Source organism: Lepisosteus platostomus, chromosome 1 (genome assembly GCF_059453375.1).
Source record: "Lepisosteus platostomus isolate fLepPlt1 chromosome 1, fLepPlt1.hap1, whole genome shotgun sequence".
NCBI classification, from domain to species: Eukaryota; Metazoa; Chordata; class Actinopteri; order Semionotiformes; family Lepisosteidae; genus Lepisosteus; species Lepisosteus platostomus.
In genome coordinates, this window is record NC_142611.1 from 14,853,455 (window position 1) to 14,869,807 (window position 16,353).

The 16,353-nt window shown below is 34.4% G+C and overlaps 2 protein-coding genes across 3 annotated transcripts in view; both read right to left on the reverse strand.

The window, feature by feature from the left end:
• The window catches only part of LOC148677756 (glucosidase 2 subunit beta-like), a 219,366-nt gene extending 216,601 nt beyond the window's left edge, over positions 1–2,765 (reverse strand). For both annotated transcript variants that reach the window (XM_088625442.1, XM_088625431.1), the window contains exons 1-2: positions 2,588–2,765; positions 1,193–1,309 (exon numbers count right to left, since the gene is read on the reverse strand). In XM_088625442.1, the coding sequence (XP_088481568.1) occupies positions 1,193–1,309; positions 2,588–2,672 (202 nt within the window). In that variant the 5' untranslated portion in view covers positions 2,673–2,765. The remainder of the gene's footprint in view (positions 1–1,192; positions 1,310–2,587) is intronic.
• Positions 2,766–10,903: 8,138 nt separating this feature from the next.
• On the reverse strand, positions 10,904–14,811 carry LOC148677757 (doublesex- and mab-3-related transcription factor A1-like). Its single transcript, XM_088625458.1, has 3 exons — positions 14,637–14,811; positions 12,992–13,763; positions 10,904–12,161 (listed from the first exon to the last, which is right to left on the reverse strand). The coding sequence occupies exons 2-3, from the start codon at positions 13,500–13,502 to the stop codon at positions 11,317–11,319; spliced, it is 1,356 nt and encodes a 451-aa protein (XP_088481584.1). The 5' UTR covers positions 13,503–13,763; positions 14,637–14,811; the 3' UTR covers positions 10,904–11,316.
• Between the last annotated feature and the right edge of the window lie 1,542 nt (positions 14,812–16,353).

Genomic DNA, 16,353 nt, shown 5'->3' on the forward strand with positions numbered 1-16,353 from the left:
AGTATAAATGATTTGTAACTCAACAACATGGAATATCATTGGTAGGGGTGCAGTGTTGCATGACTCTGTGCATTAAAAGAAAACAAAAGGTTTCTACATTAATTAAATGGCTGCAATATTAAGACATTTAAGATTTAAGCCATGATAATGCTTCTGAAAATGAAATGACCAAATTTTAAAACAGATGGAATATCAATTTAAGTTCAAGAATGCAAAATAAATGCATTTCATGCTTCTTAAGCTTATGGATTTATATAAAGTATCTTAAAATTAATAAATAAAATTAAAATACCAGTAGTGCCAATCAAGAATGCTAAACCAATTTTGCATGCTTGCACATCCCATACATGGAAGCAAAGTCACACGGACAGTATTCCACATTCTATACCTCTGACAATGTTTTTGGAAACAATATTGAAAACATATTGAGTGTTTAACTGAGGTTTCTGTGTATGTGATGAATCTCACATTCATCAAAAACAATCTTAATGGGGACACCGTGAAGCTGCAAGTGTTGTCCTTTGAATAAGACAAACTGATGTCCTGACTACCTGGTTATTAACGATCCCAAGGCACTGTTAAAAAGAATAGGGGTGTTATCCTTGTTACACTGGCTAAATTCCACCTTGACTGGCACAATCTGGCCTACTGTACCTAAATTTTCCCACTGTTTCAACCAGTGAAGCAATTTCTATGGTTGGAACTTATCCACCTAACCATATAGATAGAGGGAATGATGTCACATGATGGCTACTGCATGTCACCCACGTGGGAGTTGTCAGGGATTAATTATATGGGTTTCCTCCTCCATGGAAAGCACTTTAGGATTTAAAGTTCAATACTGCATTAAGAAATTAACTGTTAAGAGTTATTTTAGGTTTAAACACTTGGTCTTCACATGATATGAGTGTTGCATTCCCAGACATGCAGTGTTTCTGTCATTTGAGTTATTATCTAAAGTCAGACTTGTCTGCCTTAGTTTACATATAAACATACTGTAAGATTAGTTTATGACAGAACTCTATTTGAAAGCAAACACTTTCTCACTTTGGTTTAACTAAAATAGCTTAACATCCCTAGCTTGAAATAGCTTATGAATCAACAACTGTTGTTGCATCTTCAGATTTAACATATCTAAACATGAATAAAATCATAACACATCTAGAGATTTAGCATAATCACAGATAGTCACCTGGTTCATCTGAGCCATCAGAGCAGTCACAATAGTCATCATTCACTTGGTCAAAGGGAATGAGCTTTGAACCATCAATGCAGAGAAAAGATGTTTTCTCTTTGTAAAACCTCCGATCTACAAAGGAATAATAAAGAGAGTATTGGTCGATGTTGAAAAGTCCAATTTTGAGAAAATATGGAATTTTTTTTAAAGGTTGTATGGATGTTCTCATGCTAATGATAATATAATGTATATTTTAAAAAATCAGTTATCAGATTCCTCCGGATATTTTTATTTCTATCAACTTGAAAATGTTCATGCTTGCACAGTCTATCATGTAAAAATGATGCTCAAGCAAACATTATATTTTGAAATATGGACAAATGCAAATTACTTAACATTCAGAATTGTTTAGATTACAACAGATAAGATTTAAACTCTTCAAAAAGGCATGCAAAACTAAAAAAGCACAGAGGCTACTGTTGCAAATGACTAAAGCTAACAATGAAACTGCTTATTGTGCAGATGAGGAAATGCACTCATTTTAGAGTTGGCTGAATAAATTGGAGATGATTGCTGTACAGTATGCTTGAGTTACATGATTTTGACCTACATCCCATTTAAATAAGGTACAAACATAAATCCGAGAACTTTTTTCAAACATATACTGTATATATTGGATAATTAAAGTACTATACTGTATGAAAGGTTTGCATTACAGACAGTAGCTATTACTTCATTTCCACAGAACTAAAAAAGGCTTGTACAGTCAGTGTCAAATCTGCTGTGAGTTTCATATGGTGTTTTAGCAGTCCTAATGTGTTGAGGAACGATTATACTTTATTGAATTCAATTCTAGAAATGAATGGCACAACAAATATCGTTACACACAACCACTTAGCATTACAGCTAGTCTACAGTCATACTTATAAATGTGTAGATGCTTGAGCACCACCACCTTAGGATTGTGTTATCAAAGGCAGCTTAAATATGTTAGAAAACATCTACATTGAGAACGGCATAACGTGAAGTTGCTAATAATATTTATTTAATAAATTCTAAAATGTTTTTAAAGTTTTTTTATTGGTATTTTTTTATTTCAAATCCACTCTACACTACTACATTTTGATTTTGTTAATACCTGGCACACTCGCGAACAACGTTTATTATCATAAACGTAACAAAATAAACCAAATCCATGAATTCCTGCTACTCTGACGCCTGTGTTCAAATATGCACAGTGCTTTTCAGAGCAAGCGGTCACATTACTGTATTAGCATTACTGCATCCGCATTGCAATACTGAGAACAAATTAAACTGTAACTGTTTATTTAGGAGTAATATTCTGTGTTGGTGTTTTTTTTTTCGGGGAAAACAGCGCATTAAAAGGGATCCTTTGCTGAAATCACTTACATGCCAGGGAAATCCCTCTTATTTTCCTTGAGTCCACATATGCTGTGAACCAAATTGTCATTGCAATAATAATGTGATATTGCATTTCTTTAAGGTATGCTTTCACAAACTACAGCTGCACACAGAACATAGTCAAAGCTATTCTGAACCCTAGACAAATCGACGTTGCTGCACTTCCTGGAACTATCCCACAAGGTCCGGAACATGTGATTGGTTGACGTACCGGCCCTTGCGCCATTTTTAAAGGTATATCGCAACTGTGCTAATATGTTTCTCTACAAAATACTCTTGAAAATGTTTTGAGTGTGTATTTCAATTTTACTTCTGTTTTTATTTTTCACATGCAATTCCAACTACAAAAAAATGTTCAAGTTTAAAATCATGAATAATTTTCTTTCTTCTGATTCATTATGAACAGATCCGGGTAAGATCTTGCTGACAGTTCAGTTGAGTTCAATGTAATGAAGTGAACACCCTCCCCTTCTCCTTTTTTCACGTTTATTTCTGTATTTATTACTCTAATGATTTTCTCTTTTATGCGTTTTTGTTTTTACCCTGTAAAGTGCCCCCAAACGCTTTTGGTGTACGAGTACAGTGAAATAAATGTTAGGATCCTTGTAACAGCAAGTAAAAACTAGTCTTGATTCGGTGATTAGGGTGATTAAGTTTTCTTTTATTCACATTTACTCACTCGTACTGTTTTATTGTTATCTTGTATTTCCACTGTTCAATCACCCAACAAAGTGGGTCATTATTGGAAAATTGTATATTTGGTGTTTAAACAATGACCACTTATATTCGCAAAAGTAGGCTTTAGCAGGGTAACTCACAAAAAGGAAAGGAAAGCACCCAAGGGACACCCATGCAAATTTGGGAAGAACATATAAACTCCACACCCAGTTCTGCATGGTAACAATGCTGACCACTGTACCACCATGCCATCTTACTTTTAAAATGGAAAACAAAATTATGTTTTCAATAATAATAAGTGTTGTTGTTGTTGTTGTTGTTGTTGTTGTTGTTGTTGTTGTTGTTGTTGTTGTTGTTGTTGTTGTTGTTGTTGTTGCTGTTACATACACTGTTTTTCACTATTTAACAAGATGAATAAGATAATTTTAATCAAACCTTCTTGTAATTTTTTTAGTCAGGAGTCTCTATAGTTTGGCACAACTTCTAATTATGCACTAACATTCATGCATTGTGGACCAAGTGCTAAATGTATTAAGGAAATGAATGTTGGGTGTCAATATGAATAATAAACGTGAAAGTTAAATATTAGTTAAATTGTGAGCAATCGTCCTGTGCTGGACTTTATAAAGAAGTTGTCAGTTTATTATAAACCCTTCTGCCCGGGAGTAAGGAATTTGACAGGCAAACCCTGAAGCAGAGAAGTGGTTATTTTAAAGATTCCAGTTTGCTGTGAGCAGAGTTGTCAGCACCTAAAGACTCTGCTTGCATGGAACTGTTACTGTACAATATAGACTCATCAGAGAGTAAAAAGGGCTGAACAGTGTCACAGTAGTCAGCATTTCTGCCTTACAGCACTGGGGTCCTGTGTTCAAGTCTGAACAGGTGGTGCTGTCTGCATGTAGTTGGTATGTTTTCCCCTTTTTTGCATGGGTTTTCACTGGGAGCTCTGGTTGCTTGTCAGGATGGGCTCCAGCTCCCCCATGACCATGAATGGGATGAAGCAATTGGAAAATGGATGGAACACGAAAAGTGTTTTGTCCGGTACAGTAGCAAAATAAAAGTGTTTCAGGCTTTTCAAACCCTTTGAATAAAGATTTGCCTCTTGATGTAATTCAGCAAGTTCACAACATTTCCTCTCATACATTACTGATTGATACCTGTTGAGTCCAACAGCTTGTGCTAACTATTTGCCACAGATGGCTAAAGGTGTTTCTCATGAGCCACATGGATTTCCCTTCATTAAATATGTAAAACAACTGTGAAACTTAAAAATAACGTTATGTGACTGTTTACACCAACAAATACAATACATCTACACAACTCATCCTACAGGTGCTTGATTGGCTTGAGATCCAGTTCAGTACATTGTAAATTGAGCTATAAAGGCTAAGCAATCCAAAACTGGGAACCTTTAAATATGATCATTTCTATAATTTAATGCACCAGATTAGATTAGCTTTGTCAAACACACTTATACACACAAAGCAATTAATCAATGTTTAAAATCATTACATCTCTAGCCAGTTGTTCACTCAGTCTTTCTACTCCATGACTCTTAAGACTATGATTAGTAAGTATAGACCACTTTTACTAGGTATTTGTTATTCAGGAAAAAGCAGAAAGCTCTATGAAAATGATTTATTAGGTGTAAATGCAACTTCATAACATCTCATAAATGGAATAAAAGCATGATTTATTTTTCCCTTAGATTCTATCAGCTTTTTCATTAGAATGTTTAATGACTTATTTTAAATAGGCAAGCTCAAAAATAAAAACAAACGATTACTTTCATTTATGTGATTGTATGAATACATTCAAAACTTTTTAAGTTGTCAGTCTAATGTGCTGTAGTTTATACTGATTTTTGTATAGTAAATTTAAATAGGTGTTTCTGATCTTATACAGTAAATTGTACAGGCTAGTACATTATTGCAATTTCAGATTATTGTAGGTTTTTCAAATAGCAGCTTTCAATCTTACCCTCAAGCACACATCTTTTGTGAATTGTTATATATACTGTATATACAGTATTGCTGGTTACATTTTCATGCCAAACATGTTCTCTAGATATTGTTTCCCCAGGGATAAAAGTCCACAGTTTTTGTCTCACTACCTCAGACATTGTCGTACAAATAAACATGCGGTAAATATTGCTCTCAAAACCTTCTTCAGAACAGCTTTTACTTAACTGATTCTGTTATTTACCCCTTTGCTCCTCCTGTATTCAGTACCCCATCTACTGTTTCCTCTCATTGTGTATTCTCATTGTGCATATCTTGTGTATTTTTAATTGTTGTTGTCAATCTGTGAAGCACTTTGAGAAGCCACCATTAAAGGTACTATATAAAATAAAGTTTATTATTATTAAATAGCACCGTAACGTGAACTACGAATCGAGAAAAAGATAAGATACAATGTTTTATTTACTGGAAGAAACATATTAAACGTTAGGCTAAAAAAACACTGTACCAGCTGTAGCCTAGGGCTTTTCATTATTCCACTGTGACCAGGGTTCCCCAAGGCACAGTTGGGTTGGTGTTAGTCAGCCAGGGACTCTCTCAGCTTCCTGGCAAACAGCAGCTCCTGGAATCTATCAAGCCCTGTAGGCACAGAGTGATGTCAAATGAGGTTGCTCCCACAGTCAGAACTAATTCTTTTGTACCTAACACTGCCAAGTCTGCAGCAGGTCAGAAGCAGAGTGGTTCTGCCAGTTGGGTGTCTCAGTGGAATGTGTCCACAGGTCCTCATTTTTCCATTTAGTGCAGAGCTTTTAGCTACTGTATTAACCTACTTAGTTATAAACAGCTGGTGATTCCTATTCAATTCTAATCTTTTACAAAATTGTAAAATGAAATTCTGTTATTCTAACAAAACTATTAATATTTGGTATTATTGTATACCTATGAGTAGTATATTTCTCTTATTTTACCTAGGTATTGTAGCAATTTAATTTACTTTTACAATTACAAACTTACTTTCACACTTTGCTGAAGAAACTGTACAGTGTATACTGCCACAGGAATGATTGTTGTTAGATAAAATAATTTTTATATAGTAATGATATTAGGTACAGGTATATTGTTGTTAATATGTAACAATATTTGTTTGTTTTGAATATATAAACTTGCAGTGAGCATACACTTCTTTGGAATAATCCCTATTATTTAAGGTGTAAAGAGTAATAGAGCTCATGATGTGGACGTATCAATTGTGGAATTTGTTAAGTAGCATATGAATGTGCCAATATAAACCCAAAGTTTTCTAAACTTGATAATTATCTATATTCAGTTTTCTAATACATACAGTAAAGCATTAAAATGTGTGTGATTTAGTGTGTTTTAAAGAATTTCATATTTACTCTACTGTGTAGATGTACAGTACACATCTTCTAGTAGAGTTTTTTGCCCACAGCTGTAGAGCATATTGTTTTTACCAGAGGATACTTTTCTCCTGATCAAATATTATTTAAGTATGGGTGTACTGTTGGGTGGATTAAATATACAAATGATTTGTTTATGTTATTGTTTAGTGATAGGTTTTTTGTTAATACTAACAATCCAGTAAAACATACTGTACAATATGTAACAAAATGTCCCGTAGCTAGAAATTGTTAATATTACTCATAATGGCATCATATGTACTTTTGTTTTGCTTTTCATTTTGTAGAGATCACTGTTATTTGAAATATACTCATTGTAAAATGCCATGTTGATAGCAGTTAAAATCGTTCTATTTTTCAGCGGTTTTGTTATTTTAGCATATGATGATGTGTTCATATAAATTCACGAGAGTCTATGGTAAACATGAAAAACAGCCAAGTTTCCATCTTGCTGAAATGTGAGTGTTCAGTGACAGAAGAAGAAAAGGAAATCCACAGTAAAATGTAACAAAGAAATCAATTTTTAGGAAACTGTTTACTCTACCATCAATCACTATCTTGTGCCATACTGGAAAAGGCCTCAGACGACTTATTAAATAGTCATGTTCCATTAAACAACAGTATTTGTTTTTCTACATTGTTTACATTCAGTGTATTATAAAAGTTGGAGATGTGTTACAGTCATGAAAAAAGTAAAGAAAAACTGTTAATAGTAAGATTGGCCTGAGTAAAATTATTTGACTTCATAATTAAAGGAATTACAGATTTTAAAAGTGAAATATAAACATACATGTTCTTGCAAGTTTAATTAATTTTATAGCTTCATAAGTACAGGTTATATTTTTTTAATCTAAAAAAGCAAATAAAAGATTTGCAAAAACATATAGCCTAATACATCAGCATCTATTGTAGTACTGTCTTGTAATGTGTCTGTAATTATTCTTTTCTGGTGTGTAAGGTCAAAGACGATTTTTGGGGACAATAAAACAAATATCTATCCAGGATTACTTTTTTGTGTTTTTCTGAATAGTTCCTTGAATATTTTGTGGTGATTGTTAGATCAATCATAATGACACTAATTAGGTCATTTACAGTATGAGTCCTGCATTTTTTCATGTTGTGTAATGATTCCAGTAAACTTATCTTTTTATAATTGCCAGGTTAATTCTGTTTTTGAAGCTGTTTTGGTGCATCTTATGCAAGGTGCAACCTCATATGGATCCATTTTTTTTTCCTTGCTGAAATGTAATTTGGATTTCGAATGCATTTTTAACCCATGATACTGTTAACATTCATCAAAATACCAGTCTTGTTACAGATCAGATTAGAAACTGATTTGATTCCTTTATTTTGTCAAGCTGTCAATTTAGGGCACACAGCATTTGTATAAGACAATGAAAACTCCTAAAAGGATCTGTAAGTTTGGGAAATCTTCATTTCATTATACTTTTGAAATATCTACTCCTCTCAAGGAAGGTTTTTTATCCAGACACCAAATTTCCCTCCTGTGGGTTTTGGATGTAGGGATATTGAAAGTGTAATGTATTAAAATTGTATTGTCAACTGATGACAATACCGTCATCAGGGGTTCTTTTATAAGGAAAACCAGATGGAAAGGATATTTTTAACCCTTTACTCAGTCACCGCCGGTACTTCAGTTAACCTTTACCTGTACGTCAAATTTACTGTAAATAAACTGTATGTCGTCCATTGTTGAAAACCCATGTAATGTGATTGACTACAGCAAAACAACTGTGTACACCCGACTATACCGATATTTATTTTTTGCACTTTCTGTTGAGTGATTTTTGAATTGTACACATTATCTTATTGTTAAAAAACACCTAAACAATGAAATAAAAAGAAAGAAAAAATAAAAGTAGTTTAAATATTTAGCGTGTTATACAGTACTTATAAAAAGATCTTGAAATTATATGGAATAATTTTGTCTTTGAATAGTTCCAGCACCTTGCATATTATAATTATATTAGATGTCTGTAATATTTTAAAAATAAAACGTTTTCGTTCCACGTTTTAGGTTGTCATATGTAGGCTTTTCTTCGTGGTAATATACAGTATCACGAAATTACGCTTATTGAATATTTATTGTCCTTGTTAGTTTTCTGTATTCGCACTTGTTTATATACCTAATATCTCAATTTCATAATTAAACTTTATTCAAGGCAGAAGCCTTATTTTTTAAAGAAACAGTTAAAAACATTTGCGTCTGTGTTCATTTGATCTTTAAAACAAGCATGTTGCAACATCGCGGATGCTTACCTGTTTCAACACTTTTAAAACCAAACATTAAACTTTTGACTGGAAAGAAAAACGAATTAGAAAACATTGGACACATTTTAAAATCCGTGAACCATTGGCACCTTATTGGCAAGTGTATGCAAGTTTGCCACAATATTCACCTCAAGGAAATATTGGCACAGAGCACAAGAATTCGAAAGAAGAACTTAAATTGTTTTAAGAAATTCCTGACATACTGTTGTTTATAGTAGTGGTGATGTTGGTTTAATTGTATTTGTTTACGTTCTTTGAAAGAATTACATGCTTATGTGATTGTCAAATAATTACATGCAATAATAATAATTGCGCAAGACAATAACACTACTAGCCTACGGGTTATGATTATTATACACGAGTATAAATCAGACGAACCAGAGCAGACCAAAATATTAGCATTTATTATTTCTTTCTGATCTTTTTTATATAAAATCAATTATTTTAAGCTACTAGTTTTCATTGTGAGTGGGAAGACCTTTTTTGTTCCATCTCTTGATGTCCACAGCCCTCCTTCAGACAGGTGAGCGCACTGACTGCTCGTCTAAAATGCAGCACAGGTGCAAACAAAACTTGCTCGAGGGCGCGATGACAGCTATGAAGCACCTGGGTCAACAGGACCCACGTTTACTAAGCATTCAGCTGTTTGAAGAGGTGGGGATGTTGGAACGAGAATGTTAAATTCAAGCCATTCCACCATTCGCGTCCCAACATACAGTACGCCGTTACTGAGGACCTAAACATTGACTATAAACAAAGTTATTTTGCGCCCAGTGTTCTTAAGAACACAATTTATACAGTAGGACAATCTGATACAAGATGGCAATAATAGAACAGAGTAAAAAAACTAAACTGATAATACAGAAATCAAACTGAAACATAACCTGTACGAAAAAATACATTTACATTTGTTGTAATCAGTCTTATGAAATCATTCTTCTAACGTTCAATGGGTTATATGTACTGTACGTGTACCTCATTCACAGATATTGAAGCAGGTTTAAGCCTGTTAGACCTATAAACAGTAGTTCTATACCTACTTTACTGATTTAATTAAAATGATTACTGTACTGTATATATTTTCATTTTTCTTAATGATATCGTTTCATTAAAAATGTAGGCAAAAGATTAAGACCTTGGAATTCATAAGGGACAGTACAAAGAAACAGAAACCTTATTACAGTATATACATTCCTTTAAGCTTCAGTAGGCCTGTATTTACATTACAAATATTAACTTGTTATATATTCATACATAATACTTTTCAACACGACAATATGTTTATGCAAATTTCACCCAATCTTGCTGTAATATATAATAATACTAGGATATATATTGTTCTGTTGTGAAATATACAGTATATTGTGAAACAGCAATAATACATTAATCTCCCTATAGTATATTCAATGATACATATACTGTATTCTGGTAAATATAGTAGTGATGTAAGAGATACAGTGAATTATCAGTTTTTTCAAACGGAAAACAAGATGCTTTTCAAACTTATTTTAAAATAACTGAATACCTTTATTTAAATTACATATGCTTAGAAAAAGTAGTAGTTACATTTCATATAAACACTGAAAAAAATTTCAAGTTTGTTTAATTTTTGTTCCTCCTTTCATGTGGTACAGTACATCCTTCCTTTTAGACTTATAAAAACTGTTTAAACACCTGTTCAATGTCGTGGAAAAACAAGTATACTTTCCCTTTAGTCGAGGTACACACCAATTCAAATCTACAGAATTACTTTTTTAAAAAGACTACTAATATTTGTTTAATTTGTAGTACGTACACATAAGGCAACCAACACACTTATTGAGGATCTTAGAACAGTTATTTAAAAAAATAAATTACAATTTATTTTCACCATATTTGCTTTATTTTTAATAAAAACTTCCAAATAAAAAAAAACGTTTTCAAACAGAAACAGTATGAAATAGACTAACAAGAAATGATTTTGAAATGTAACTTTATTAAGGTATTATAGATTTAACAATATAACGTAGGAAAACACATAATTTTAAAATACACCCTGAACCAGTGCAGATTTAAATAACAGAGACTCCATGTTTTTTCCGATGGTTTGCGCTGACTTCAACAAAGTTACTGTTCAGTAAAATTACTATGCTTATATTCGTGCGAAATAGATTACGGTTTAACTGAAATGCTTTGCTTATAGAGTATATCTTTAACGTAGGACGTTGTTACGGAAAAGTGTATTCTTAAAGGAGTTTTTAGGTGTCGTAAAACTTCAAGGTTGTGAACCATTTAAAATGGACAATGCAAAACGCTAAATAAAAAGAATAACATGAATCAAAGGGTTAGGTCTGCTACGTTCTGAGGAGACAGTTTTAATGTTGGCACTTTATGGCTTTTCATGACTTAGCCTAGAATACAGTCCAGTATTACACAAAGGCTCCTTGTTCTGGAGGTAGGAAAAATCTCTTATCATTCCTGGAAACGAATAGTCCATAGGTGGCCGAAGTGGAAATGCAGGCATCAATCCGGGTGTCACATAAGGAGACATAAAACTAGTTATTGCTCCCCCAGAAGAAGAATATGCTAGCCTCAACGGACTGATTCCGAGTCGGGGGTTCAAACCATATATACTGTCACCTGCGCTGGATGGAGTTGTTTGCAAAGGAGAGAACGCGGACTTGGAGCTCAGTTGTCCGAATCCCCCTCCAGGAATTCCAAAACCGGAGGGTCTATGGAAAGTTGAAGACTCGGGAGTTGGGATATCGCTATCCCCTGAGAGGGGTTTATCCTCTTTTGAATTTAAAACTAGCTCGATTGCCTTAACTATGTCGCCTTTGCAGGTCTTCACCACAGCTTCCAGGGTGTCCCGCTTGTGGTGAGGGAAGATTTTCATCATGATATCGGTGGGGTCCCTGTGTCTAGATGAGGATGCGGGAGCACTCGGCTCGGGCGAAGAGAAGTCCTTATGTCTCTCGGACTCGCTGCCCGATTCCAGGTCTGACGAGGACAGCGATCTTGGGCTTTCCGCGTGTTCAGAAAGTTGATCGGAGCCAGGTGATTGAACGCCCTTGTCTTTTTCTGATTTTTCCAAAGAGGAATGAGTGTTTTCTCGAAGGTTTGGGCTAGCAGAGTTCTTTCTCAAAGTAGAGGAAACCAACTGCGCAGAATGGGGTGCAAACAAAGGACGTGCCAGAAATCCGTTGTATACATTATATGCGGATATCTTGTCTTCTGAAATAACGAGAAACAAGAAGAAAGTGCTGATTAAAGCAATGTGACAAAATAAATTACATTTCAGGGTACTATCAATTTACTCAAATTAATTTGTTTCCAAGAAACTACTCTGTTGCGTTTTGTTTCGTACAATTTTCATGTCCTGATGGACAGTATTAACCAGTAAAATGTGAAATGTAAAAGGGGCTTGCAGTCTCACGGAGTCTCTTGATTTAGCCATTTCTGTCCCCCTTCTGGTTAGGTAAACGTTAAAGTGCAGAGGCCTAAACAGAAACATTTTCCCTTTCCTACAATTTAGGCTGGAATTGATGTCACTGACATTCATTCCGTTACCGTGTTTAATTCTACACTTTGCAATCTACTGATTCACCCACCATGTCATTCACTTTACATTAGTATTGCAATACAACATCTGAAAGTAAATTAACTTTCGAAACCAGTAGAAACTGATAAAAATGTTTAGGTTTTATTTGAACGTATTTATAGTTTTATAAATATTGACTTTTAACATGTAATTATGTCAATAATGTTTGTCTGCACGGTGAATATTCCGTTACCAAAGTTTGAAATTCACGTTTGACATCAATCCTATATACAGAATTTAAGGTTATTTTTAATTTGAATAAAGTTTACAAACGGTCAGTGTCCTTAAATGCATATTAACCTTATACATTGACTTGTAAAATCTATAAATAAAATGAGAAACCACTTTGACATATTTACACTTAAAATGAGCACTTTCGTACAATGTACGTAGAAAGGCAACAGCGTAACATCACATCTGCAAAACAAATAAATATAAAGTAGTACGCATATAATAAAATTACCGTCTTTACGATCCTCAATACCAAACGCCTCATAACCGGGAGTTCTTGCAGATGGGGTGCTTAGTTGTCCTGTCCCACCCGGGGCCCCCACGGGTGCTATCACGCCGAGACCCGGCTCGCTTGTTCCAGCCCCAGTGTACATAAACTGCAGCTCTCGGGCCTCGCTCTCCTCTTGTGCCTGCTGCCTCCGCAGAGCTACCTGTGCAGCCATGACCCTCTGCCTTTCAGCAATGAGGGTGCACTTGGCACACACGCAATCCCTCCAGCGACAAAAGCGCTTGTGTCCCTTCAAGGCAGATACGACTCCGTGGTTTCTGCATCGGGCACACTTTGGGGTCCGGGGATAGCCCCTGTCCAGAGAGGGGTTGCAGGCTGCCGCGGCAGCAGCACGGATAAACAGAGGTGGGGGTCGCAGAAGAGAAGCGGACACCTGCAGTCCACCGACCGAAAGCGAGGACGGGGGATGCCCTGGCAAACCAGACTGAGGTAATGGTCTGCTACTTCCTTCCATCGCGGTGTGGTGCCTGGGGACTACTTGTCTTAAAGTCCAAAGTGGTAGCCTACCAGTCCACCAAATGCAGGAGGAAAGACTGACGTTGAGAAGGGTGTGCACATCTGCTGTTCCCACTGAGAAATAGAATCACCTTTCCGTCCTCGCCCTTCTGTCTTAATGTTCCTTCTCCTAAAGGCGGTATCCTAAATGAATTTCTAAAGATCCCAATTGAGTTGGGATTAACTGAAAAACTTTAGGACACTCCCCTTCAGGTCCTCTCTGCAAATAAAAAAATATATATATTTTACCCGGTCTTTAACTTCTAGTTAACATCCAAATGGCTTTATATTACTAATCACACACTACAAGGTAGTAAAGGTGTTTTTATTTGATACAACACTCTTCCATTGCCTACGTGAATCGCAAAATCCCGTCTATTGGCAGGTATTGATTTACAGTTTCGAGTCACCCAAATGGTAAAATAATCCACTGTTTTAATTATTTTTTTTATTTCGCAAACATTCGATATGATTACAGAAAAAATCAAGATAATACATTTCATAATACCTGTATTTGTTATAGCAGAATACGTCACAAGCAGACTATGGTGACAACAATATTTTGTAGCATTTTAAGCAAAAGCAAAAAAAGCAAAAAAAAAAAAGATCGTGTTTTGCATTCTTATTTTGTCTGCTGTCCTTTAAAGGAGGACTAGATGGGAACCACAACTAGTATCTAGTACAAAATCATTCTAATGACACCAACTGTGGAAATGTGTGTTATCACACTTTATCTTTATTCCTAAAACGTTTCGCCTAAAATAACGTGCTTTCTTTAAACCTCCAACTTAAAATCTACTACTGAGTAGACTACTACAGTGTTGCTGTGAAAAATCAAGTTAAATCAGAAACAGATCTGCTGTATAACGAAGACGAGCACTGATTTATGAACACATGGGTGCCAAACGTATGCGTGCAAATTTAACAAACAGGTGTTTTAACTCTGGAAAGCATAATGATTCTCTCCGTATTTTTTTTTTTTGTGTGTGGAAAATACAGTAAAGTTGTTAAAAGGTATTTGAAAATTATAAGAATGATTAATGAATCGTAAATGTTCGCAACCCCCTTTGCTATATTTAAAATAAATACTCACGTTACTTGTATTCTTTACAAAGTTCTTGTCTGCGATTCAATTGTTTAATTTTCTCTGAAGTAACATCTGTAACAAGGGCAAAATCTCACATGACGAAGCAGGCGGCCCGCAGCCAAATATTAATGTCAAACATTTTGAAGCCCACACATAATGCCTTAGAGTTTTGATTAACTGTAAGGTGTGATCTAGGGAATTTACGCTGAATTTGAGTTGAGTCGTTTTTCTAGCACTCAGGTAATTATCTGCATTGTCACCAGCAGGGGGCCCGTCGAGCTGCATGATCGTACTGTACTTTATCAGACGTGCATCATCAATATATTCACAATCTTAAACATTTGCAATACAAAAACCAAACCTGCATTCCACAGACCTTCTTTTTTAACATGTTCACATACGCAATACTTCTCCATTCCATCCCATCTATTTCTGAGAAGCCCATCCATTTAAGAATTTGGAAAGAATTTACAGTGAATTATATGCATCAAATCTACAATAATTTGATCTGTTGACTCTCTGACACTGAAATCCGGGGATGTCACCAGTTGTAAATCAGTTTGTAAATCAGTTTACTATTTACTGTCAAACCAGTTGTAACAATAGATGAAGGATTTCCGTTTTGATTATCTCTCCAAGTAAAATAAAAATGAACACAAAACCAAAAACTGCAATAATTCTTCTGACAATACAATTTAACCCATTAGCTTACTAATATTATTTAGAATTAGAATAATATTAATTAATAAATTAATATATAAATATAATCAGATTATATATATAGCTACTAAAGAAAAGGGAAAAAAAACTAAATTATGTTGTGTTAGTAGGATCATTTTCAGTGTTAAAATACAGTATAGTCAAAGCCATGATAATTAGCTGTAGCATGTCCTGACTGGCCACTGTCATAATAAGTAGAAAGGTTAGATTTCTCTGGAGTGATCGAAGGGAAATTCAAACAGGAATTTTAATCTTGTTTAACAAGACTTATTTTATTCTTTAGTTATATAAACATTATATATATTTTAAAATCTGAATAGTAATATTGCAAAACATTTTCATTGTAAATAGTAGTGTTTGCAAATTATACAAGGATGCTAGGTTTGCTCTGAATTATGTCATACAGAAATCTCTTCATTACTTTTTATAATGAGTTCTTGCCAGAATCAGTAAACCTCTGGGAATGATGATAACCTGGCTTTGTTGTACTGAGTTCCAATTATCAGTACAATAACTATTTATGGTCCATCTGTCAACAAACAAGCATAATTATATCACTTTATACAAAATGGCAGCTTCAATCCCATATTTTATTTATTCAAAGGAGATTGGATTACACACAACAGATTTCTTCTTTGTTACTGCTTGCAAACATTAAAACAAAAATAAACAAGAATCAAGCCGAACTCACAAGTTATAAATGTATAAAACACACTTTTTTCCCCTAAAAAAATGACTTTTAATTGACTGTACAAACTACAATAAACTAACCTTAATTTCCTTGTTAACCTTTGTGCACTTTCTACAAATGAGACATAGCGTAATTAAAGATAATGATGCTGTAAAAACTTATTATTTTTTTCATTTCTATACCCATCTTTCCTCCAAATTCAAATGACACATTGAAAAATATCTTCATGCAGCACTACCAGAAACTCGAACTTGCTTTTAAATCAATCAAAATGATGATGTCAGTTGTTTCTCAGATTTTTGCAGCAGAAAA